The 27,727-nt window shown below is 46.7% G+C and overlaps 1 protein-coding gene across 1 annotated transcript in view; it reads left to right on the top strand.

The window, feature by feature from the left end:
- The window catches only part of ENTPD1 (ectonucleoside triphosphate diphosphohydrolase 1), a 173,592-nt gene extending 146,600 nt beyond the window's left edge, over window positions 1-26,992 (top strand). The window contains exons 6-10 of the mRNA XM_063962248.1: window positions 6,476-6,709; window positions 22,499-22,765; window positions 24,017-24,130; window positions 25,427-25,564; window positions 26,286-26,992. Of these exons, the coding sequence (XP_063818318.1) occupies window positions 6,476-6,709; window positions 22,499-22,765; window positions 24,017-24,130; window positions 25,427-25,564; window positions 26,286-26,492 (960 nt within the window). The 3' untranslated portion in view covers window positions 26,493-26,992. The remainder of the gene's footprint in view (window positions 1-6,475; window positions 6,710-22,498; window positions 22,766-24,016; window positions 24,131-25,426; window positions 25,565-26,285) is intronic.
- The last annotated feature ends 735 nt before the right edge of the window (window positions 26,993-27,727 follow it).

Consider the following 27,727-nt stretch of genomic DNA (forward strand, 5'->3'; position numbering starts at 1 on the left):
CCTCCAAGCCAGTTAGATTTTTGTGCCCGGCCGAGAAGGGTGCAATTCTAGGTGGCTCTCCTAAAGAGCTGCTTAGAGAAAGTTTAGCTTAGGTTTTTTATTTTACAGTGAGTCCTGCTGGCAACAGGATCACTGCAACGAGGGACAGAGGGGAGAAGAAGTGAACTCACCTGCGTGCAGGATGGATTGGCTTCTTGGCTACTGGACATCAGCTCCAGAGGGACGATCACAGGTACAGCCTGGATGGTCACCGGAGCCGCGCCGCCGGCCCCCTTGCAGATGCTGAAGTAAGAAGAGGTCCAGAATCGGCGGCTGAAGACCCTTGCAGTCTTCTAAAGGTAGCGCACAGCACTGCAGCTGTGCGCCATTTTCCTCTCAGCACACTTCACACGCAGTCACTGAGGGTGCAGGGCGCTGGGGGGGGGCGCCCTGGGAGGCAAATGTAAACCTATATACTGGCTAAAAATACCTCACATATAGCCCCCAGAGGCTATATGGAGATATTTAACCCCTGCCAAACTTCACTAAAGAGCGGGAGACGAGGCCGCCGGAAAAGGGGCGGGGCCTATCTCCTCAGCACACAGCGCCATTTTCTCTCACAGAAAGGCTGGAGAGAAGGCTCCCAGGCTCTCCCCTGCACTGCACTACAGAAACAGGGTTTAAACAGAGAGGGGGGGCACTAATTGGCGATATAAATATCTATATAAAGATGCTATTAGGGAGAAACACTTATATAAGGTTGTCCCTATATAAAATTATAGCGTTTTTGGTGTGTGCTGGCAAACTCTCCCTCTGTCTCTCCAAAGGGCTAGTGGGTCCTGTCCTCTATCAGAGCATTCCCTGTGTGTGTGCTGTGTGTCGGTACGTGTGTGTCAACATGTAGGAGGACGATGTTGGTGAGGAGGCGGAGCAATTGCCTGTAATGGTGATGTCACTCTCTAGGGAGTCGACACCGGAATGGATGGCTTATTTAGGGAATTACGTGATAATGTCAACACGCTGCAAGGTCGGTTGACGACATGAGACGGCCGACAAACAATTAGTACCGGTCCAGACGTCTCAAAAACACCGTCAGGGGTTTTAAAACGCCCGTTTACTTTAGTCGGTCGACACAGACACAGACAGGGACACTGAATCCAGTGTCGACGGTGAATAAACAAACGTATTCCTTATTAGGGCCACACGTTAAAGGCAATGAAGGAGGTGTTACATATTTCTGATACTACAAGTACCACAAAAGAGGGTATTATGTGGGATGTGAAAAAACTACCATAGTTTTTCCTGAATCAGATAAATTAAATAAAGTGTGTGATGATGCGTGGGTTCCCCCCGATAGAAAATTATGGGCGGTATACCCTTTCCCGCCAGAAGTTAGGGCGCGTTGGAAAACACCCCTTAGGGTGGATAAGGCGCTCACACGCTTATCAAAACAAGTGGCGGTACCGTCTATAGATAGGGCCGTCCTCAAGGACCAGCTGACGGGAGGCTGGAAAATATCATAAAAAGTATATACACACATACTGGTGTTATACTGCGACCAGCGATCGCCTCAGCCTGGATGTGCAGAGCTGGGGTGGCTTGGTCGGATTCCCTGACTAAAAATATTGATACCCTTGACAGGGACAGTATTTTATTGACTATAGAGCATTTAAAGGATGCATTTCTATATATGCGAGATGCACAGAGGGATATTTGCACTCTGGCATCAAGAGTAAGTGCGATGTCCATATCTGCCAGAAGATGTTTATGGACACGACAGTGGTCAGGTGATGCAGATTCCAAACGGCACAAAGGTGTATTGCCGTATAAAGGAGTTATTTGGGGTCGGTCCATCGGACCTGGTGGCCACGGCAACTGCTGGAAAATCCACCGTTTTTACCCTAAGTCACATCTCTGCAGAAAAAGACACCGTCTTTTCAGCCTCAATCCTTTCGTCCCTATAAGATCATATCTGCCCAGGGATAGAGGAAAGGGAAGAAGACTGCAGCAGGCAGCCCATTCCCAGGAACAGAAGCGTTCCACCGCTTCTGACAAGTTCTCAGCATGGCGCTGAGACCGTACAGGACCCCTGGATCCTACAAGTAGTATCCCAGGGGTACAGATTGGAATGTCGAGACGTTTCCCCTTCGCAGGCTCCTGAAGTCTGCTTTACCAAGGTCTCCCTCCGACAAGGAGGCAGTATGGGAAAAAATTCACAAGCTGTATTCCCAGCAGGTGATAATTAAATTACCCCTCCTACTACAAGAAAGGGGTATTATTCCACACTATATTGTGGTACTGAAGCCTGAAGGCTAGGTGAGACTTATTCTAAAAAATTTTTTGAACACTTATAAAGGTTCAAATCAAGATGGAGTCACTCAGAGCAGTGATAACGAACCAGGAAGAAGGGGACTATATAGTGTCCCGGGACATCAGGGATGCTTACCTCTATGTCCCAAATTTGCCCTTCTCACTAAGGGTACCTCAGGTTCGTGGTGCAGAACTGTCACTATCAGTTTCAGACGCTGCCGTTTGGATTGTCCACGGCACCCCGGGTCTTTACCAAGGTAATGGCCGAAATGATGATTCTTCTTCGAAGAAAAGGCGTCTTAATTATCCCTTACTTGGACGATCTCCTGATAAGGGCATAGTCCAGAGAACAGTTGGAGGTCGGAGTAGCACTATCTCGGATACTGCTACAACAGCACGGGTGGATTCTAAATATTCCAAAATCGCAGCTGATCCCGACGACACGTCTGCTGTGCCTAGGGATGATTCTGGACACAGTCCAGAAAAAGGTGTTTCTCCCGGAAGAGAAAGCCAGGGAGTTATCCGAGCTAGTCAGGAACCTCCTAAAAACAGTGCATCATTGCACAAGGGTCCTGGTAAAAATGGTGGCTTCCTACGAAGCAATTCCATTCGACAGATTTCACGCAAGAACTTTTCAGTGGGATCTGCTGGACAAATGGTCCGGATCGCATCTTCAGATGCATCAGCGGATAACCCTATATCCAAGGACAAGGGTGTCTCTCCTGTGGTGGTTATAGAGTGCTCATCTTCTAGAGGGCCGCAGATTCGGCATTCAGGATTGGATGCTGGTGACCACGGAGCCCAGCCCGAGAGGCTGGGGAGCAGTCACACAAGGAAAAAATTTCCAGGGAGTGTGATCAAGTCTGGAGACTTTTCTCCACATAAATATACTGGAGCTAAGGGTAAATTTATAATGCTCTAAGCTTAGCAAGACCTCTGCTTCAAGGTCAGCCGGTATTGATCCAGTGGGAAAAACATCACGGCAGTCGCCCACGTAAACAGACAGGGCGACACAAGAAGCAGGAGGGCAATGGCAAAAACTGCAAGGACTTTTCGCTGGGCGGAAAATCATGTGATAGCACTGTCAGCAGTGTTTCACCCCGGGAATGGAAACTGGGAAGCAGACTTCCTCAGCAGGCACGACCTCCACCCGGGAGTGTGGAAACTTCATCGGGAAGTTTTTTCCACATGATTGTAAACCGTTGGGAAATACCAAAGGTGGACATGATGGCGTCCCGTCTGAACAAAAAACGGGACAGGTATTGCGCCAGGTAAAGAGACCCTCAGGCAATAGCTGTGGACGTTCTGGTAACACCGTGGGTGTACCAGTCGTGTATGTGTTCCCTCCTCTGCTTCTCATACCTAAGGTGCTGAGAATTATAAGACGTAGAGGAGTAAGAACTATACTCATGGCTCCGGATTGGCCAAGAAGGACTTGGTACCCGGAACTTCAAGAGATGCTTACAGAGGTCTTATGGCCTCTGCCGCTAAGAAGGGACTTGTTTCAGCAAGTACCATGTCTGTTCCAAGACTTACCGCAGCTGCGTTTGTCGGCATGGCGGTGGAAAGCCGGATCCTAAGGGAAAAAGGCATTCCGGAAGAGGTCATTCCTACCCTGGTCAAAGCCAGAAAGGAGGTGACCGCACAACATTATCACCACATGTGGCGAAAATATGGCGTGGTGTGAGGCCAGGAAGGCCCCACAAAGAAATTTCAACTCGGTCGTTTCCTGCATTTCCTGCAAACAGGAGTGTCTATGGGCCTCAAATTGGGGTCCATTAAGGTTCAAATTTCGGCCCTGTCGATTTTCTTCCAGAAAGAATTGGTTTCAGTTCCTGAAGTCCAGAAGTTTGTCAAGGGAGTATTGCATATACAACCCCCTTTTGTGCCTCCAGTGGCACTGAGGGATCTCAACGTAGTTCTGGGATTCCTCAAATCACATTGGTTTAAAACCAGTCAAATCTGTGGATTTGAAGCATCTCACATGAAAAGTGACCATGCTCTTGGCCCTGGCCTGGACCAGGCGAGTGTCAAATTGGTGGTTTTTTCTCAAAAAAGCCCATATCTGTTTGTCCATTCGGACAGGGCAGAGCTGCGGACTCGTCCCCAGTTCTCTCCCTAAGGTGGTGTCAGTGTTTCACCTGAACCAGCTTATTGGGGTGCCTTGCACCTACTAGGGACTTGGAGGACTCCAAGTTGCTGGATGTTGTCAGGGCCCTGAAAATGTGTTCCAGGACGACTGGAGTCAGGAAAACTGACTTGCTGTTATCCTGTATGCACCCAACAAACTGGGTGCTCTTGCTTCTAAGCAGACTATTGCTAGTTGGATGTGTAATACAATTCAGCTTGCACATTCTGTGGCAGGCCTGCCACAGCCAAAATATGTAAATGCCCATTCCACAAGGAAGGTGGGCTCATCTTGGGCGGCTGCCCGAGGGGTCTCGGCTTTACAACTTTGCCGAGCAGCTACTTGGTCAGGGGCAAACACGTTTGCTAAATTCTACAAATTTGATACCCTGGCTAAGGAGGACCTGGAGTTCTCTCATTCGGTGCTGCAGAGTCATCCGCACTCTCCCGCCCGTTTGGGAGCTTTGGTATAATCCCCATGGTCCTTTCAGGAACCCCAGCATCCACTAGGACGATAGAGAAAATAAGAATTTACTTACCGATAATTCTATTTCTCGGAGTCCGTAGTGGATGCTGGGCGCCCATCCCAAGTGCGGATTATCTGCAATACTTGTACATAGTTACAAAAATCGGGTTATTATTGTTGTGAGCCATCTTTTCAGAGGCTCCGCTGTTATCATACTGTTAACTGGGTTTAGATCACAAGTTGTACGGTGTGATTGGTGTGGCTGGTATGAGTCTTACCCGGGATTCAAAATTCCTCCCTTATTGTGTACGCTCGTCCGGGCACAGTACCTAACTGGCTTGGAGGAGGGTCATAGGGGGAGGAGCCAGTGCACACCACCTGATCGGAAAGCTTTACTTTTGTGCCCTGTCTCCTGCGGAGCCGCTATTCCCCATGGTCCTTTCAGGAACCCCAGCATCCACTACGGACTCCGAGAAATAGAATTATCGGTAAGTAAATTCTTATTTTTGTTTCCCCCAGCACCCTGTATTTCTAAGCAAGAAAAAAAGCATTTTGTTCCCCCCAGTAACCAGATTTTAATCCTACACAATATTAGAATTCAGAGATCTTGGTTACATATATTTGCGCAAATGTATGAATAAGCCCCCAAGCCACGTCAAGGCCTCTCTGTATATTGGGGGTCCCTATCGCTATATCTAGGTGCAGGGTGCGGCACCCCAAAAATCAGCATAAGCCAGAAAGCCCAGGGCAGCATACCAGTGAAAAAACTATAGTGTTAATAAGTTAGTGTTAGTGGCATTTAGCTAGCACAGTCTATGAAATGACAAATACTGTAGATGCTTATTGGTAACTATAGGGAACTTTACCATTTTATATCTTTCAAAGGTTTCATACAGTACCTCTCCTCTCAGACAAGGTTGGCAACTAAATCTTGGTGATCACTCACAGTTGGGGTCACTGACGACCATCTTCAGGCTGGAAGAATACTGCGGTTGATGCCAGTTGGCTCCAATCAGATTTGAGAGTTCCATGATGGGAACCCAGTGAGCTCAACCATGCAAAGGCCGATATGCCTTTGTTAGAAGGCACTTAGAATATGTCAGTGGTTGGCAGGGGTTCCAAAAGTGATATAGATACTCTGCTTGGTAGGGCCTTCATGCAGCGCATATTGGGGGATATGTATCAAAGATTGATGATTGGTTGGTACTTATATCTCTCCATTTTATCTCTCTCCAAGCTTTGATACATACTGTATCCCCCATGGGGTGATACGGAGCTAACGAGAAATAGATTTGTTCGCTTTTTTTCTTTGAAAATGAACCCAAATGTCTGGTTGCTACTGGTTACAACGACCTTTGTACTATTTTTCATATAAGCCCTGTGTTCTTAGTTTGGACGCAAGTACTGTATTCGATACTGAGACATTAGTCAATACATCTGCTTAGTTTGATGTAAGAGCCAAGCTCTCTTTAATCCTACGCTGATTTTCCATGTTGTTACTGTCATGATACAATCCTGTTTATGCTTGTAGAGTCTACAGTTTATATGGAGAAACTAAATATAACTTTTACTTGTTTCCCTTTGTTACATTAGAATTCACCCTGGTTAAATTTTATGCCAAGTTCTAAGTCGGCAGGAACATCCGGTGCCCTGGACCTCGGAGGGGCCTCAACGCAGATCACATTTGTGCCCGGGGAAAATATTGAATCGCAGGATAACTCCCTGCACTTCCGCCTGTATGGACAATCCTATAACGTCTACACCCACAGCTTCCTCTGTTACGGGAAAGATCAGGCTCTCCGCCTGCAGGTGGCCAACAGTTTGATGGTACGTTCCTGGTTACAGCACCTGTGTTCTGATCTGCAATTCCACGTTCTATCAATTCAGAATTTATTTCACTAGAGAATAATGCATGTTTATTGCATGTTTTGTTTTATAAGGATAATCGAGAAATATACTAATATATACTGACATTTTCTCGTAGTGTAATAGGCAACTGCAGTGTATTGTCCTGAGATGTCCCAAACTCAGGTCCAGATGTATTAAGCCTTAAAAAGTGATGAAGTGGAGAGTAATAGAGAGATAAAGTACCAACAAATCAGCTCCTAACTGCCATTTTTCAGTCATATCATGTAACATGGCCGTGAGGAAGCTGATTCTTTCTGTTTATCACTCTCCATATTCTGGGTGGGATGTACTAAAGCAGAAATGCAGCGGCTTTGACTACATTTCCAAATATACTAAAGTTCCGGGGCCAGGGCTCCAATGTGGAGGGTAGCACCAGCTGTAGCTGGTGTTACCCTATAGAAGCGTATGGGCTTCTTACCGCGTCGGATCCCTCCCAGCATGCTCCACAGCAATCTCCAGGGACCGGAGCGCATCGCAAAGGACAGCTCTTATCGTTAGAGCTGTCCTTTGTGATACTAATTGCATATGTTAGTGCATATGCAATTAGTATCGATGCGATGTGTGGTACACCGCAAGGTTAGTACATTCCGCCATATATACAACTGCATCGTACATAGGCTGCAATGGTACACGCATGACAGCACCATACAGGATACCGCTGCTTGTATGGAAAGTAGAGGAGGCTATGAGGTAAGAGGAGGCATAGGCACGTGGGGAGGTATTGTGCAGAAGTGCTTCCTATTGGCTGACGTCTCGCTTGTTACATATGGCAGCTGATTTTTCAGTTGCAGGGGATGTTGAGGGGAAGAAAAGGTATTCTTACATTTAACATACATTTAACAACACTAACAAACCTTTGAGAGCGATAGGGAAGTATATTAATACATTAGAGACTGTACAAAAACATACTCAGAAAGACTAAAAAATCTCAATATGTATATTTTTTTCAGGTGACTTAAAGGCAGGTAAGCAATGTAACAAAGCAATGAGGAAGGCTAGTCCGATGCTTGGCTGCATAGGGAGAGGAATCAGCAGCAGAAAGAAAGTAATAATGCCACTGTATAGGTCATTGGTACGGCCTCATCTAGAATACTGTATTCATTTCTGGAGGCCATATCTTCAAAGGGATATTAATACATTAGAGACTGTCCAAGAAGGGCAACTAAAATGGTGCATGGCCTACATCACAAAACATACCCAGAAAGACTAATCTCAATATGTATAGTTTTGAAAAGAGAAGGGAAAGGAGGGACATGATAGAAACTTTCAAATATATCAAGGGTTTTACCAAGGTCCAGAGGTGGTAGAGGCTAAGACAGTAGAGCAATTTAAACATGATATCCTTACAAAGAAATAAGGATCAAATAGGGTTTGAGGTAACAATAAGGTTAAAAAAGGGGGGACTAGATGGGGCAAGTGGCTCTTATCTGCCGTCACATTCTATGTTTAGGCTGAAGTTGTCTATTCAAGCAATCATTTTCTACCATTTAATAGACTGTGCTAGATAAATGGTAGCTATGAGCTGTTTGGTCGCAAAATTAGTATTTCTCTGACGTCCGAGTGGATGCTGGGAACTCCGTAAGGACCATGGGGAATAGACGGCTCCGCAGGAGACTGGGCACATCTAAAGAAAGAATTAGGACTATCTGGTGTGCACTGGCTCCTCCCCCTATGACCCTCCTCCAAGCCTCAGTTAGATTTCTGTGCCCGGCTGAGCTGGATGCACACTAGGGGCTCTCCTGAGCTCCTAGAAAGAAAGTATAATTTAGGTTTTTTATTTTACAGTGAGACCTGCTGGCAACAGGCTCACTGCACCGAGGGACTAAGGGGAGAAGAAGCGAACCTACCTAAGTGGTGGTAGCTTGGGCTTCTTAGGCTACTGGACACCATTAGCTCCAGAGGGATCGCACACAGGACCCGACCTCGTTGTCCGTTCCCGGAGCCGCGCCGCCGTCCCCCTTACAGAGCCAGAAGCAAGAAGGTCCGGAAAATCGGTGGCTGAAGACTTCTGTCTTCTCCAAGGTAGCGCACAGCACTGCAGCTGTGCGCCATTGCTCCTCATGCACACCACACACTGCGGTCACTGATGGGTGCAGGGCGCTGGGGGTGGGCGCCCTGAGCAGCAATAAATAACACCTTGGCTGGCAAACTGACACCATATATAGCCCCAGAGGCTATATAGGTGTATATTAACCCCTGCCAGAAATCTTAAAATAGCGGGAGAAAGCCCGCCAAAAAAGGGGCGGAGCCATCTCCCTCAGCACACTGGCGCCATTTTCCCTCACAGCTCCGCTGGAAGGATCGCTCCCTGGCTCTCCCCTGCAGTCCTGCACTACAGAAAGGGTAAAAAAGAGAGGGGGGGGGCACAAATTTAGGCGCAGTATATATAATATATATGCAGCTATAAGGGGAAAACACTCTTTATAGGTGATATCCCTGTGGTATAAAGCGCTCTGGTGTGTGCTGGCATACTCTCCCTCTGTCTCCCCAAAGGGCTTTGTGGGGTCCTGTCCTCTGTCAGAGCATTCCCTGTGTGTGTGCTGTGTGTCGGTACCGCTGTGTCGACATGTATGATGAGGAAAATGATGTGGAGGCAGAGCAAATGCCTGTAAGTGTGTTGTCACCCCCTGAAGGGTCGACACCTGTGTGGATGGACTTATGGAAGGAATTACGTGACAGTGTCAGCTCCTTACATAAAAGGTTTGACGACATAGGACAGCCGGCTACTCAGCTTGTGACTGTTCCAGCGTCTCAAATGTCATCAGGGGCTTTAAAACGCCCGCTACCTCAGATGGCAGACACAGATGTCGACACGGATACCGACTCCAGTGTCGACGACGATGAGACTAGTGTACCCTCCAATTGAGGCAATGAAAAATGTATTACACATTTCTGATAGTACCCCAGGTACCACAAAAAAAGGGTATTATGTTCGGAGAGAAAAAACTCCCAGTAGTTTTTCCTGCATCTGAGGAATTAAATGAGGTGTGTGCGGAAGCCTGGACTTCCCCCGATAAGAAATTGATAATTTCTAAACGGTTATTGGCAGCGTACCCTTTCCCGCCTGAGGATAGGTCACGTTGGGAAACATCCCCTAGGGTAGATAAAGCGCTTACACGTTTATCAAAACAGGTGGCACTACCGTCTCCGGATACGGCCGCCCTAAAGGATCCTGCCGATAGAAAGCAGGAAGCTACCCTAAAAGCTATATATACACACACGGGCATTATATTGCGACCAGCGATTGCATCAGCATGGATGTGCAGTGCTGCTGCTGCGTGGTCAGATTCCCTGTTGGATAATATTGATACCCTGGATAGGGACAATATTTTGCTGACAGTAGAGCATATAAAAGACGCTGTCTTATACATGCGTGATGCACAGAGGGATATTTGCCGGCTGGCATCAAAAATAAGTGCAATGTCCATTGCCACCAGAAGGGGGTTATGGACTCGGCAGTGGTCAGGTGATGCCGATTCAAAAAGGCACATGGAAGTTTTGCCTTATAAGGGGGTGGAACTGTTTGGGGATGGTCTTTCAGACCTCGTTTCCACAGCTACGGCTGGGAAATCGACATTTTTGCCACAAGCTACCCCACAGCAAAAGAAAGCACCGTATTATCAAGTACAGTCCTTTCGGCCCCAAAAACACAAGAGGGCTCGAGGCGCGTCCTTTCTGCCGAGAGGCAAAGGTAGAGGGAAAAAGCTGCAGCATACAGCCAGTTCCCAAGAGCAAAAGTCCTCCCCCGCGTCCGGTAAGTCCACAGCATGACGCTGGGGCTTCACAGGCGGACCCGGGTACGGTGGGGGCCCGTCTCAGAAATTTCAGCACACAGTGGGCTCTCTCACAGGTGGATCCCTGGACCCTTCAAGTAGTATCTCAGGGGTACAGGCTGGAATTCGAGACGTTCCCCCCCCCCCCCCCCCGCCGTTTTCTAAAATCTGCCTTATTAGCAACTCCCTCTGCCAGGGAGGCAGTGTTGGTGGCTATCCAAAAACTGTATTCACAGCAAGTGATTGTCAAGGTACCCCTCCTTCAGCAAGGAAAGGGTTACTATTCCACAATGTTTGTGGTACCGAAACCGGACGGTTCGGTGAGACCCATCTTAAATTTAAAATCCTTGAACACTTATATCAAAAGGTTCAAGTTCAAGATGGAATTGCTCAGGGCGGTTATTGCGAGCCTGGACGAGGGGGATTACATGGTCTCCCTGGACATCAAGGATGCGTACCTACATGTCCCCATTTACCCCCCTCACCAGGAGTATCTCAGATTTGTGGTACAGGACTGTCACTATCAGTTCCAGACGCTGCCGTTTGGGTTATCCACGGCACCGAGGGTCTTTTTACCAAGGTAATGGCCGAAATGATGATACTCCTTCGCAAGAAGGGAGTTTTAATTATCCCGTACTTGGACGATCTCCTGATAAAGGCGAGGTCCAAGGAACAGTTGGTAGTGGGGGTAGCACTTTCTCGGGAGGTGCTACAACAGCACGGCCGGATTCTCAATATTCCAAAGTCACAGCTGGTCCCGACGACACGTCTTCTGTTCCTGGGAATGATTCTGGACACAGACCAGAAAAAAGTGTTTCTTCCAGGGGAAAAAGCCGAGGAGTTGTCATCTCTAGTCAGAGACCTCCTAAAACCGGGACAGGTGTCGGTACATCAATGCACACGAGTCCTGGGAAAAATGGTAGCTTCGTACGAAGCGATTCCATTCGGAAGGTTCCACGCAAGGACTTTCGAGTGGGACCTGTTGGACAAATGGTCCGGGTCCCATCTCCAGATGCAACAGCGGATAACCCTGTCGGCAAGGACCAGGGTGTCGCTGCTGTGGTGGCTGCAGAGGGTTCATCTACTAGAGGGCCGCAGATTCGGAACACAGGACTGGGTCCTGGTGACCACGGATGCCAGCCTTCGGGGCTGGGGGGCAGTCACACAGGGAAGAAATTTCCAAGGACTGTGGTCAAATCAGGAGATTTTGCTTCACATAAATATTCTGGAGCTAAGGGACATTTACAATGCCCTAAGCCAAGCAAGGCCCCTGCTTCAGAACCAGCCGGTACTGATCCAATCAGACAACATCACGGCGGTCGCCCATGTAAACAGACAGGGCGGCACAAGAAGCAGGAGGGCAATGGCAGAAGCCACAAGGATTCTCCGATGGGCGGAAAATCATGTGTTAGCACTGACATCAGTGTTCATTCCGGGAGTGGACAACTGGGAAGCAGACTTCCTCAGCAGGCACGACCTCCACCCGGGAGAATGGGGACTTCATCCAGAAGTCTTCCAAATGCTGGTAAACCGGTGGGAAAGACCACAGGTGGACATGATGGCGTCCCGCCTTCACAAAAAGCTAAAAAGATATTGCGCCAGGTCAAGGGACCCTCAGGCGATCGCTGTGGACGCTCTAGTAACACCGTGGGTGTACCAGTCGGTTTATGTGTTTCCTCCTCTGCCTCTCATTCCCAAGGTACTGAGAATAATACGAAGGCGAGGAGTGAAAACTATACTCGTGGTTCCGGATTGGCCAAGAAGAGCTTGGTACCCGGAACTTCATGAGATGCTTTCAGAGGACCCTTGGCCTCTGCCGCTCAGACAGGACCTGCTGCAGCAGGGGCCCTGTCTGTTCCAAGACTTACCGCGGCTGCGTTTGACGGCATCCTGAAGGAAAAGGGTATTCCGACGGAAGTCATTCCTACCCTGATCAAAGCCAGGAAGGATGTCACCGCAAACCATTATCACCGCATTTGGCGAAAATATGTTGAAGCAGGGGTAACGTTGGGCCTCAAATTGGGGTCCATTAAGGTCCACATTTCGGCCCTGTTGATTTTCTTCCAGAAAGAACTGGCTTCCCTGCCTGAAGTTCAGACTTTTGTCAAGGGAGTTCTGCATATTCAGCCTCCTTTTGTGCCCCCAGTGGCACCTTGGGATCTCAATGTGGTTTTGGAGTTCCTAAAATCACATTGGTTTGAACCACTTAAGACTGTGGATTTGAAATATCTCACGTGGAAAGTGGTCATGCTGTTGGCCCTGGCTTCGGCCAGGCGTGTGTCAGAATTGGCGGCTTTGTCCTATAAAAGCCCTTATCTGATTTTCCATATGGATAGGGCAGAATTGAGGACTCGTCCTCAGTTTCTCCCGAAGGTGGTATCAGCGTTTCACTTGAACCAGCCTATTGTGGTGCCTGCGGCTACTGGGAACTTGGAGGATTCCAAGTTTCTCTAACATCCTAGTGGATGCTGGGGACTCCTTCAGGACCATGGGGATTAGCGGGCTCCGCAGGAGACAGGGCACATCTAAAAAAGCTTTTAGGTCACATGGTGTGTACTGGCTCCTCCCCCTATGACCCTCCTCCAAGCCTCAGTTAGGTTTTTGTGCCCGTCCGAGAGGGTGCAATCTAGGTGGCTCTCTTAAAGAGCTGTTTAGAAAAGTTTTTTTTTAGGTTTCTAATCAGTGATTCCTGCTGGCGACAGGATCACTGCAACGAGGGACTTAGGGGAGAGACTTGCAACTCACCTGCGTGCAGGAGGATTGAAGTCTTAGGCTACTGGACACTGAGCTCCAGAGGGAGTCGGAACACAGGTCAGCCTGGGGTTCGTCCCGGAGCCGCGCCGCCGATCCCCCTTACAGACGCTGAAGAACGGCAGAACGGAGGTCCGGAAACAGGCGGCAGAAGACTCCTCAGTCTTCATGAAGGTAGCGCACAGCACTGCAGCTGTGCGCCATTGTTGCTACACGGCTCACTGATCTCGGTCACGGAGGGTGCAGGGCGCTGCTGGGGGCGCCCTGGGCAGCAATATAGATTACCTTAGAGGCAAATAAATACATCACATATAGCCATTAAGGCTATATGTATGTATTTAACCCAGGCCAGTTTTCCTAATAACCGGGAGAAAAACCCGCCGAGAAAGGGGCGGAGCTTATTCTCCTCAGCACTCAGCGCCATTTTCCTGACCAGCTCCGCTGGTGAGGAAGGCTCCCACTCTCCCCTGCACTACAGAAACAGGGTTAAAGAGAAGGGGGGCATAAATTGGCGATATAATTATATATTAAGAGCGCATATATATATAGAAACAACACCTTCTAGGGTTGTTATATACATTATGGCGCTTTTGGTGTGTGCTGGCAAACTCTCCCTCTGTCTCCCCAAAGGGCTAGTGGGTCCTGTCCTCTATCAGAGCATTCCCTGTGTGTGTGCAGTAGGTCGGTACGTGTGTGTCGACATGTATGAGGAAAATGTTGGTGAGGAGACGGAGAAAATTGCCTGTAATGGTGATGTCACTCTCTAGGGAGTCGACACCGGAATGGATGGCTTATTTAGGGAATTACGTGATAATGTCAACACGCTGCAAGCCGGTTGACGACATGAGACAGCCGGCGGACAAATTAGTATCGGTCCAGGCGTCTCAGACACCGTCAGGGGCTTGTAAAAACGCCCATTTACCTCAGTCGGTCGACAGACACTGACACGGACACTGACCCCAGTGTCGACGGTGAAGAAACAAACGTATTTTTCCTTTAGGGCCACAAGTTACATGTTAAGGGCAATGAAGGAGGTGTTACATATTTCTGATACCACAAGTACCACAAATAAGGGTATTTTGTAGGGTGGGAATAAACTACTTGTAGTTTTGCCTGAATCAGATAAATTAAATGAAGTGTGTGATGATACGTGGGGTTCCTCCGATAGAAAGTTATGGGCGGTATACCCTTTTCCCGCCAGAAGTACGGGCGAGTTGGAAAACACACCTTAGGGTGGATAAGGCGCTCACACGCTTATAAAAAACATGGCGTTACCGTTTCCAGATACGGCCACCCTCAAGGAGCCAGCTGATAGGAAGCTGGAAAATATCATAACAGTATATACACACATACTGGTGTTATACTACGACCAGCAATCGCCTCAGCCTGGATGTGCAGCGCTGAGGGGGCTTGGTCGGATTTCCTGACTGAAAATTTTGATACCCTTGACAGGGACAGGATTTTATTGTCTATAGAGCATTTTAAGGATGCATTTCTATATATGCGTGATGCGCAGAGGCATATTTGCATTCTGGCATCAAGAGTAAATGTGATGTACATATCTGCCAGACGAAGACACGACAGTGGTCAGGTGAGGCAGATTCCAGACGGCATATGGAAGTATTGCCGTATAAAGGGGCGGTCCATTGGATCTGGTGGGCCATGGCAACAGCTGAAAAATCCACCTTTTGTTACCCCGAGTCACATATTGGCAGAAAAGGACACAGTCTTTCAGTCTCAGTCCTTTCGTCCTCATACGGGCAGGCGGGCAAAGGCCAGTCATATCTGCCCAGGGGTAGAGGAAAGGGAAGAAGACTGCAGCAAGCAGCTCATTCCCAGGAACAGAAGCTCCTCACGGCTTCTGCCAAGTCCGCAGCATAACGCTGGGGCCGTACAAGCGGACTCAGGTGCGGTAGGGGGTCATCTCAAGAGTTTCAGCAACACTCGCAAGGGAACTCCGGGATCCTACATGTAATATCCCAGGTGTACATTGGAAATTCGAGACGTCTCCCCCTCACACAATTCACAGGCTGTATTCCCAGCAGGTGATAATCAAAGTACCCTTCTTACAACAAGGAAGGGGGTAGTATTCCACACTATATTGTGGTACTGAAGCCAACCGGCTCGGTGAGATCTGAAATATTTGAACACTTACATACAAGCGTTCAAATCAAGATGGAGTCACTCGGAGCAGTGATAGCGAACCAGGAAGTAGGGGACGATATGGTGTCACTGGATATCAGGGACGCTTACCTACAGGTCCAAATTTGCCCTTCTCACCAAGGGTACTTCAGGTTCCTGGTACAGAACTGTCACTATCAGTTCAGACGCGGCCGTTTGGATTGTCCACGGCGCCCCGGGTCTTTACCAAGGTAATGACCGGAATGATGATTTTTCTTAAAAGAAACATGGACGCTTTCCTGATAAGGGCAAGGTCCAGAGAACAGTTGGAGGTCGGAGTAGCACTATCTTAAGTAGTTCTACGACAGCACGAGGGGATTCTAAATATTCCAAAATCGCAGCTTTTTCCGACGACACGTCTACTGTTCCTAGGGATGATTCTGGACACAGTCCAGAAAAACGTGTTTCTCCCAGTGGAGAAAGCCAGGGAGTTATCCGAGCTAATCGGGATCCTCCTAAAACCAGGAAAAGTGTCAGTGCATCATTGCACAAGAGTCCTGGTAAAAATGGTGGCTTATTACGAAGCAATTCCATTCGGCAGATTTCCCGCAAGAACTCTTCAGTGGGATCTGCTGGACAAATGGTCCGAATCGCATCCTCAGATGCATCAGCGGATAACCCTATATCCAAGGACAAGGGTGTCTCTCCTGTGGTGATTACAGAGTGCTCATCTTCTAGAGGGCCGCAAATTCGGCATTCAGGATTGGATGCCGGTGACCACGGAGGCCAGCCTGAGAGGCTGGGGAACAGTCACACAGGGAAAAAATTTTTCCAGGGAAGTGTGATTAAGTCTGGAGAATTCTCTCCGCATAAATAAGCTTAGAGCAAATTTATAATGTTCTAAACTTAGCTAGACCTCTGCTTCAAGGTCAGCCGGTATTGATCCAGTGGGATAACATCACGGCAGTCGCCCACGTAAACAGAAAGGGCGGCACAAGAAGCAGGAGGGCAGTGACAAAACTGCAAGGATTTTTCGCTAGGCGGAAAATCATGTGATAGCACTGTCAGCAGTGTTCTTTCCGGGAGTGGACGACTGGAAAGCAGACTTCCTCAGCAGGCATGACCTCCACCCGGGAGAGTGGAAACTTCATAGGGAAGTTTTTCAACATGATTGTGGACCGTTGGCAAAGACCAAAGGTGGACATGATGGCGTCCCGCCCGAACAAAAAACGGGACAGGTATTCCGCCAGGTCATGAGACCTTCAGGCGATAGCTGTGGATGTTCTGGTAACACCGTGGGTGTACCAGTCAGTGTATGTGTTCCCTCCTCTGTTTCTCATAACCAAGGTATTGAGAATTATAAGACATAGAGGAGTATGAACTATACTAGTGGCTCCGGATTGGCCAAGAGGGACTTGGTACCCGGAACTTCAAGAAATGCTCACAGAGGACTAAGGGCCTGGGGAGCTAAGAAGGGACTTGCTTCAGCAAGTACCATGTCTATTCCAAGACTTACCGCGGCTGCGTTTGACGGCATGGCGGTTGAATGCCGGATCCTGAAGGGAAAAGGCATTCCATAAGAGGTCATACCTACCCTGGTCAAAGCCAGGAAGGAGGTGACCGCACAACGTCATCACCACATGTGGTGAAAATATGTTGCGTGGGTGAGGCCAGGAAGGCTCCACGACGGAAATTCAACTAGGTCGATTTCTACACTTCCTGAAAACAGGAGTGTTTTGGGCCTCAAATTGGGGTTCATTAACATTTAAATTTCGGCCCTGTAGATTTTCTTCCAGAAAGAATTGACTTCAGTTCCTGAAGTCCAGATTGTAAAGGGTGTATTGCATATACAGCTTTTTTGTGCCTCTAGGGGCACCGTGAGGTTTCAACATAGTGTTGGGATTTCTTAAAATCATATTGGTTTGAACAGCTCAAATCTGTGGATTTGAAATATCTCACATGGAAAGTGACCATGCTGTTGACCAATATCTCACATGGGAAGTGACCATGTGTTAGCCCTGGCCTCGGCCAGGCGATTGTCAGAATGGGCGGCTTTGTCTTACAAAAGCCCATATTAAAATTTTCCATTTGAACAGGGCAGAACTGGGACTCGTCTCCAGTTTCTTCCTAAAGGGGTGTCAGCGTTTTCACCTGAAACAACCTGTTGTGGTGCCTGCGGCTACTAGGGACTTGGAGGACTCCAAGTTACTAGACGTTGTCAGGGCCCTAAAAATATATATATATATATATATATATATATATATATAGTTAGGACGGCTGGAGTCAGAAAGTCTGACTTGCTGTTTATATTGTATGCACCCAACAAGCTGGGTGCTCCTGCTTCTAAGCAGTCTATTGCACGCTGGATTTGTAGTACAATTCAGCTTGCACATTCTGTGGCAGTCCTGCCACAGCCGAAATATGTAGATGCCCATTCCACAAGGAAGGGGGCTCATCCTGGGCGGCTGCCCGAGGAGTCTCGGCATTACAACTTTGCCGAGCAGCTACGTGGTCAGGGGAGAACACGTTTGTAAAATTTTACAAATTTGATACTCTGGCTAAGGAGGACCTGGAGTTCTCTCATTCGGTGCTGCAGAGTCATCCGCACTCTCCCGCCCGTTTGGGAGCTTTGGTATAATCCCCATGGTCCTGACGGAGTCCCCAGCATCCACTAGGACGTCAGAGAAAATAAGAATTTACTTACCGATAATTCTATTTCTCGTAGTCCGTAGTGGATGCTGGGCGCCCATCCCAAGTGCGGATTGTCTGCAATGCTTGTACATAGTTATTGTTACAAAAATCGGGTTATTACTATTGTTGTGAGCCATCTTTTCAGAGGCTACTTCATTTTGTTATCATACTGTTAACTGGGTTCAGATCACAAGTTGTACGGTGTGATTGGTGTGGCTGGTATGAGTCTTACCCGGGATTCAAGATCCTTCCTTATTGTGTACGCTCGTCCGGGCACAGTACCTAACTGAGGCTTGGAGGAGGGTCATAGGGGGAGGAGCCAGTACACACCATGTGACCTAAAAGCTTTTTTAGATGTGCCCTGTCTCCTGCGGAGCCCGCTAATCCCCATGGTCCTGACGGAGTCCCCAGCATCCACTACGGACTACGAGAAATAGAATTATCGGTAAGTAAATTCTTATTTACTGGACGTAGTCAGGGCCCTGAAAATTTATGTTTCCAGGACGGCTGGAGTCAGGAAAACTGACTCGCTGTTTATCCTGTATGCACCCAACAAACTGGGTGCTCCTGCTTCTAAGCAGACTATTGCGCGCTGGATTTGTAGCACTATTCAGCTGGCGCATTCTGCGGTAGGACTACCGCAGCCTAAATCTGTAAAAGCCCATTCCACAAGGAAGGTGGGCTCATCTTGGGCGGCTGCCCGAGGGGTCTCGGCTTTACAACTTTGCCGAGCTGCTACTTGGTCAGGGGCAAACACGTTTGCAAAATTCTACAAATTTGATACCCTGGCTGAGGAGGACCTGGAGTTCTCTCATTCGGTGTTGCAGAGTCGTCCGCACTCTCCCGCCCGTTTGGGAGCTTTGGTATAATCCCCATGGTCCTTACGGAGTTCCCAGCATCCACTAGGACGTCAGAGAAAATAAGAATTTACTCACCGGTAATTCTATTTCTCGTAGTCCGTAGTGGATGCTGGGCGCCCATCCCAAGTGCGGATTGTCTGCAATACTTGTAAATAGTTATTGTTACACAAATCGGATTATTATTGCGAGCCATCTGTTCAGAGGCTCCTTTTGTTATCATACTGTTAACCGGGGTTCCTATCACGAGTTATACGGTGTAATTGGTGTGGCTGGTATGAGTCTTACCCGGGATTCAAAATCCTTCCTTATTGTGTCAGTTCTTCCGGGCACAGTGTCCTAACTGAGGCTTGGAGGAGGGTCATAGGGGGAGGAGCCAGTGCACACCAGATAGTCCTAAATCTTTCTTTAGATGTGCCCAGTCTCCTGCGGAGCCGTCTATTCCCCATGGTCCTTACGGAGTTCCCAGCATCCACTACGGACTACGAGAAATAGAATTACCGGTGAGTAAATTCTTATTTTTTTTCTCCTACAAAATAAATGACAGCAGTCATGTTCTAGTTTGGAAAACTTTTAGAAAGTGTTTATTATTCTTATTCTAATAATTATTATCTTCTTTTATTTCTATGGCACCAGGAGAGTTCCATGGCATCGTACAGATGTTTTTGTCTGGTGGTCTTTAGTGGTTTATCGCTGGTAAACCCAAACCACAGTCAGGCACATAGCTCGGTGGTGGGGAGGCTGAATCCCCAGATAGGGTTAATCATACTAAAATACATCTTATGGCTGGATACTTAAGCTGCATCAGGAGCATTCTTAAACTCCGTAATTGATGCAGAAAAAAGCCATCTTTCCCCAACCTAACTTCACCATCTCCTGCTGCCAGCCGCACAATGGTAACAATTAACTGTTTTTATTGTTCCCTTCTCTCTTCTGCTGGGTTATTATATCACTTGCTTCAAAATCGGGAGAGTATTTTAGTTTGGTAATTGTTTCGACAAATTGCTGCGCCGTTTTTTTCCATCGCTTCTGAAACTTTTCACTCCAGCAGTTTGGCGTTGTCATTATTTATAGCTAAATATTAAGCTGCTATTCCATGAGAGATGGGATTTTGTAAACTTGGGATGGTTAAATAAAGTCTATTGTGCTTTTAGCGTTGCGTCTCTTTTTAGTAACAGTCGTTCTCCTATCCATTAACTCTTCGTTATTCAGTGGACACTTTTGTGATATTTAAAAATAAATGGTGTAAGTGTTTAAATATGGGTCGCTGTTATCAATGCTACAGAAATAACCCATCAAGTTAATGTTTTCCTGTTTGTATAAGTGGCATGTTCCTGATTGTGCAGGTTCTGTGTTTCTATGCGAGAACCTCTGTCCTCTTATCTGCTAATTACTGCTATTGGTAAGTACCTATTATTTACCGCAGGCCTGGCCAACCTCTGCTTCTCCAGCTGTTGTCAGACTATAAGTTTCAGCTTACTCTCCCACCGATCGGCCGATAAAGCATGCTGGGACTTGTAGTTTCATAACAGCCGGCGAGCCAAAGGTTGGCCAGGCCTGATTTACCGCATAGTGATATCGGGATGCAGTTACAATTCCAACGGTTTGAATCCCGGCACAAGAGATACCTGCGCTGGAATCCCGACACGACGGAGTGCCGACTACGGTATCCCGAAAGGGGCCAGGGCACCGACGCCGTAATCCCGACGATCATCGAGACAGCGGGCGGGTAAGTACTTCTACGTGGATGGGGGTTAAGTTTAGGCGACCCCCGGGGGATTTAGGGTGCAGGGGGTGGGGGGGGGTAATTAGGTTTACAGCGTGGGGAGCAGGAGTTAGGTTTAGTCACCACCAGGGGCCGGTTAGGTTTAGGGTGCAGGAGGGGGAGTTTGGTTTAGGCACCAACGGGAGGGGAGGGGAAGGGTTAGACTATTTATCGACCTATGTCGGGATTTCAACTGTTGGGATGCCACTGTCGGTCCCCCGACCGCCGACAGCCGGCATTTCATACCCAACCCGTGAAAACTGAGAGGCTTTGTGCAGTTTTCTATCCACCCCACTACCAATAGTACAGTATATTTCTAAATGATCTCTGTGACATTGGAAGGTGTTATTACAGTATGTTGTTGATGTCACAGTACTTTTGTCTCTGTCTTTGTAGAGAGACTTATTTTGTCAAAGTTTAAGCTTCCGGTTGCGTTTTACCTTTCGAGCATTCAATGCATTGATACGTTGTGTAGAACAAACACCCGTCTCTCAGGCAGACAGGATCTTGCAGCAATACAAAGATGTAAAGGTGGAGAACAATAAACAAAACGGAATTGGAATATAAAAAGTCCTGACAACATGGCTAGGAGGGGAAGTGATTGTTTGCACAGTGTAATAGCATGTCCAACATCCCTCTTCTGCCTGAGCACTATTTATAGATACAGTAACATATGTTTTTCACTGATAGACTGCTTTTAGAATAGTACTTTGCAGAAATGTTTTATTACATATACTGTAGGATCAATTAAAAAATGTAGGTTTTATACATTTATTTATTTATATATCTATATCTATAGATATACAGTGTATATGTGTGTATATATATATATATATATAATTCCAAAGATCAAATAGGCGGCACTCAGCAGACTGGATACAAAGTGAAATTTATTCAGCAACCGACATGTTTCGGAGTTACCTCCGTCCTCAGGGCAGTAACTGCCCTGAGGACGGAGGTAACTCCGAAACATGTCGGTTGCTGAATAAATTTCACTTTGTATCCAGTCTGCTGAGTGCCGCCTATTTGATCTTTGGAATTATCTAGTGGGATACCATTCCCTCACGGAAGGCACCGCAGCACTTACAACCTCCTATTATCGGAGTGCCGGACATCATTACCATCTCTATATATATATATATATATATACATACACCAGATCCGGCACTCATATCCTCCCACAAAGAAACTTGCCAGGTGCCCTCCGTGACGACCGTGTTGCAGCGGCCCACAATAGAATCTCACCACTCGGCGGCACTCCGGACGAATGAATAAAGACTACAAAGTCATCTTGGATATATATATATATATATATATATATGTGTGTGTGTATAAATATATTTTTATATATATATATGTGTGTATGTATATATATAAATATATACTATATACACCTATATATATATATACACACACACACACACACACACACACACATATATATATATATATATATATATATATACACATATACACTGTATATCTATACATATATATAAATAAATGTATAAAACCTACATTTTTTTATTGATCCTACAGTATATGTAATAAAACATTTCTGCAAAGTACTATTCTAAAAGCAGTATATAGATCGATAGATATATTCCATTTAATCAGTCCATTTAACACCACCCCAGCAGCTTTCTGTGGCTTTAATGCAATTTTAGTGGCATTTATCATGTAAATATGTATATGTAAGTGTACTATGTGTCTTTGTACAGCTCTGGTGTGATTAATGCATTGTTCTCAGTTGCAGGTTGTACAAAATGTATCCCTGATGAATCCTTGCTTTAACCCAGGATATAGCCGGAATCTTAACACAACTGAGTTCTACAATAGCCCCTGTGTGTCCGACCGCAAGATTCTCACTGCACCCAGGAACGTTCAGATAGAGGGCACTGGCAATTACCAGCTATGCAAGAAGCACGTCAATGCAATTTTCAATGTATCACACTGCAACTATTCTCGATGTTCATTCAATGGCATTTTTCAGCCAACTGTACAAGGAGAATTTGGGGTGAGTACATAACGTTTGGGTCTCTGCTTTGTCACCTGCTTGTGCTGTGTGAGATGGATTTTGGCTACAGTGGGGCTGATTCTAAAGGTGGGTACACACTGGAAAGATATATCTGCAGATCAATTGATCTGCAGATATATCTATGGATGGATCGGGCAGTGTGCTGTGCATACACACTGCCCGATCCGTGGGGGACTGACGTCATGAACTGGGCGGGCGTGTGTACACGCCCGCCCAGTTCAGTTGTCAATCACCGCCAGCCGCCGCAGCATGTGTACGGGCGGTCGGCCGACCGCCGTACACACACAGCGACGCGCCAATATATCGTTAGATATATTGGCCGTCGGCTGTGCTGCGGGGCCGACGCGATACGTCTGTGAACAACGGAGTTCACAGACGTATCAGCCGTACACACTGGCCAACGGACCCGCAATATATCGGCAGTTCAAGAGAGCGGACGATATATCGGCCAGTGTGTACGGGCCTTAAGTTAGGAGCAAAGGAAAGTTATTTTGCACCTGGAACAAACAACGTTGCAATGCAAGGGATGCAAATACATTTATTATTTTTGCATGCAGCGTAAATACTGGCTGCGTTTGCATGTAGCCCACACTTGCTGGGCAGCTTTATTTTTATGTTGCAATTTAGATGTGACTTTTTACATGCTCCTCCCTAATTTAAATCTCTCTGCACATTATACATCTTCCCCACTTTCAACTCCTCCCGCAGCACAACATAGTTTTCCCAGGTGCAAAGTTATATGTTTTTTATATTTTGTGCTTTTTACCCAAATCTGAATCAGACTCATAGGTGGATATTCAATTAGCAGCTGGGTTTGCCACACCAGACCTATTCAAATAACGGGGATCAGCTATGAGGTAATGAGGTAAGGTCCACAAGAAAATGGTGAAATCGGGGGTTCATGTGCGGGGATAACTCATTGATTCCGCAGTTTACATGGAATCAGTGGGTTTCCGCGTGGTAATCCCCAATTTTGGGTGCAGGAAAAAGGCTATTTAATTGAATAGCCTTTCCCCACACCGCAGGGATTTTAGCCAGCAATTAGCTGCAGGGTAAATGTGTATATATTTGCAATGGGGGAGGCATTCAGAGGCTGACATAGTGTGCTGGTTCTTGTAGTTCCACTGCAGCTGAAAAGCCTCTGAATGCCATTTTCTGACGTAGGATGTACTTTAAAGGTGTCTGTAGGCTCGGCCTTCTCCTAATACAACGTATGGCATTTTCCCACAGGCCTTCTCTGCGTTCTTTTTTGTAATGGACTTTTTAAAACTGACCAAGGAGAAAGTTTCCCTGGACATAGTGAAGGAGACGGTGGAAAGACACTGCTCTAAGCCTTGGAGTGAGGCAAGTAACAGCATGGAAATTACACCCAGTATCTAGTATATACTAGTATCTTAGCGTCTGCATAAGTATACACATCCCTCCAGAAGAAAGTGCACACAGCCTTATGCTGAACTTACTGCGAGTTGGCCGTAATTTCATTACCAGAACTAAATGCGTCTATTCTCCCTATGCTGACACATGGGCACATATTTATCTAGTATATAGTATATATACTTATTTAGTATATATATTTATATAGTACCAGCCAACCAGCTCCTAACTGTCACTTTTTCAAACACAGCCTGTAACATGGCAGTTAAGAGCTGATTGGCTGGTACTGAACTGAACTGGATGGTGATAAAGTACCAGCTGATTGGCTGGTACTTTATCACCGTGCTATTTATCATTCTCCAAGGCTTGATAAATCTGGGCCTTAGTTAGAAAATCGTCATCACCACCGTTCCCAGGAGCACCAGCTTGTACTGTACTCGCTGCAAATGATATGCCAGTTCTATTTACGATTACATCCGGCTCTGCCTAGCCCGCAGTTCCGTCAACACGTCCTCACCTTTATCTGTTTGAGAATGCTTGGTCCTGGAGCATAGGGAATACCTGGCTTTCACAATCTTTTTCTTGGTTATGGCAACTGATTCAAGTTTTTATTTGTATCCATGTTATATTATTGCGACATTTCTTTAAAGCCCACAACACTGTGTCCAAAGCAGATTGTATTAGTTATTCCAGTCGGGATCAGTATGATTTGCCGATGGACGGGATGCCGGCTGTCATTATACCGACAGCGGCATCCTGCTCATCATAATTGCAATAGCCCCCCAATCAGCCCCCAAACCCTCACCTTTTCCCTACCCTCCCTTCTGGGTGCCTAACCCTAACCGCCCCGCTTGGTGCCTAACCCTAACCTCCGCTACTATGTTCCTAACCCTAACCGCCCTTCTCCTACCTAAACCTAACGCCCCCAACACACACACGCGGCAGGACAACAGCACGATCCTCTGCGAGCACAATTGGAATGCCGGCTGTTGGTAATGTGACACCGGCATCCTGAGCGGCGTCGGTATGTGTACGCTGGCATTGCGTTCTCCTTCGTGATCCCAGTGTCTGTATATTGACAGCCAGGATGCCATAACTGCTTTCCTTCCAGTCCTACATTGAAGACCTGTAGACCCGGCCAGTGTATCCTGATGGATAGCTATGTAGATAACCCCTGTTAGATGATTGATAATCATTTTATCAGCAGCGGCTTTAAGTCTTCTGAAGCTGTTCTCTAATTGTTGTTTTTTTTCTCTTGTATTTAAGGTGAAGAAAGAGTCTGGAAAAATTAAGGAGAAATATCTAAGTGAATATTGTTTTTCCGGGGTCTATATTCTCACCCTTCTTGAACTTGGTTACGGCTTTAACTCCAGCAACTGGAATGAGATCACATTTTTAGGAAAGGTAAGGACTTGTAGATTTTACTAGGATTTAACCTAAAAATATATACAGTACTGTGCAAAAGTTTTAGGCAGGAAAAAATGCTGCAAAGTAAGAATGCTTTCAAAAATAGAAGTGTTAATAGTTTATTTTTATCAATTAATCAAATAAAAAATGGATGAACAGAAGAGAAATCTAAATCAAATCAATGTTTGGTTTGACCACCCTTTGCCTTCTAAACAGCATCAGTTCTTCTAGGTACACTTGCACACAGTTTTTGAAGGAACTCGGCAGGGAGGTTGTTCCAAACACCTTGGAGAACTAACCACAGATCTTCTGTGGCTGTAGGCTTGCTCAAATCTTTCTGTCTCTTCATGTAATCCCAGACAGACTCCATGATGTTGACATCAGGGTTCTGTGGGGGCCATATCATCACTTCCAGCACTCCTTGTTCTTCTTTACGCTGAAGATAGTTCTTAATGACATTGGCTGTATGTCTGCAACTTTGCATGCAATCTTACATTGCACGTTCCTGAGTAAAGCTGCCCCGTCTTCCGAACACAGCCTAACATTGTTAATTAACCTGCTCATCCCTACAGCGGTGCAAGGTAAAACGATCAATGCACGGTGCCATTGCCGGCAATCAGATGCCATCCCAATGCCACCTCTCTGGCATCGCCCCAACATTGCAGGCAGTTGTTTCACCCAACATATAACAAATGTTTTATTTGTTCCCTTTCTGCAGATCCATGGCAGTGACGCTGGCTGGACTCTCGGGTACATGCTTAATTTGACCAACATGATCCCAGCGGAGCTGCCTCTGTCGCCCCCACTTTCTCACGGCGGATATATCGGACTCATGGTTTTCTTCTCCGTTTTCTTAATATTCATCATTTTGACTTGCTGGCTGGGTTTCCGGAAGCCAAGGTGTCTACAGAAAGGCATAATCTAGATTTAGAGAACAGATTACTAGGGATTCATGGAGAGCTGTTCCGCAGATTTTGCTTGCCACGGATTAACACGGTGACTTTGCAGACAGCATCAACCAATAAGAAGAGAACACGGAACAGAAATCAAACAGCGCTTATTAGAAGTTGGGGCCGTACAAGTTTTACATGGACCCGAGCCGTCGCTCTTGAGCGGATTATTTTATCAACTTCATATTTATAAAGCGCGTAATTAACATTATCCTTTTCAAGGGGGATAAGATAGAAGACTGTGAGTAGGAAACAAAAACCAATGAACGTACCAATGGAGCTTGTGTTGAAGACTACAAGAAAAAAAACTCATCTCAGGTTACACCATATAATTAGCTCTATTACTGTATTTTTATAATTCCTTTTCATTTATAATAGGTTGCATTCCTTTGTCCTTGTCAAGAAAAGCCATAGCATTGCTTTTGTGTACGCAAACACATTAAGTTTATATATAAAAAAACACAAAAAACGTCAACTGTCACTCTGGTGTGTGTGTGTGTGTGTGTGTGTGTGTGTGCTTGACGTGAGCTTAACGTGAGCAATACAGGCTTCATTCTGGGTCGCACGTCGTGGGTCCGTAAGCGCCCGCATATAGGGAGTTCCAGCAAACCACATGCGACGCACCAAACATAGGGGGACATTTACTAAGCAGTGATAAGAGCGGAGAAGTGAGCCAGTGGAGAAGTTGCCCATGGCAACCAATCAGCACTGAAGAAACATCTGTAATTTGCGTACTATAAAATGATACAGAGCTGCTGATTGGTTGATGAGGCAACTTCTCCACTGGCTCACTTCTCCACTCTTATCACTGCTTAGTAAATGTCCCCCACAGTTATTTTTGTGTATGTCCAAGCGAGTCATACAGATCTCTTTCTGTCCATGACCTAGGAGCTTCTGTGCATCTACCGGGTGTAGGCACAGAGTGAGAACCCATCCTGGTTTCCAGAGTTACAGCATATTCTGAGTGGTGGGTATAGCCAAGGGGATGCCTCTTTCAGATGGGTCTCTTGCACTCAGCGTGGGCCAATTCTAGTGGCAGCTGCTCTTGCGGATGGGGGGCTGGGGACCGATGCAGTCGTAGAAACTCTCAATTAAATTCCGCTCATACCACAAGTAGAGCTGAGTGCAGCTGAGAATCTGGATCTTCACAGCCAGTGCCGTGCAGCAAGTACTGTACAAATCAAGCAGGATTAGAAATGCCAGCGAGTGC

Source organism: Pseudophryne corroboree, chromosome 3 (genome assembly GCF_028390025.1).
Source record: "Pseudophryne corroboree isolate aPseCor3 chromosome 3, aPseCor3.hap2, whole genome shotgun sequence".
Classification (NCBI taxonomy): Eukaryota; Metazoa; Chordata; class Amphibia; order Anura; family Myobatrachidae; genus Pseudophryne; species Pseudophryne corroboree.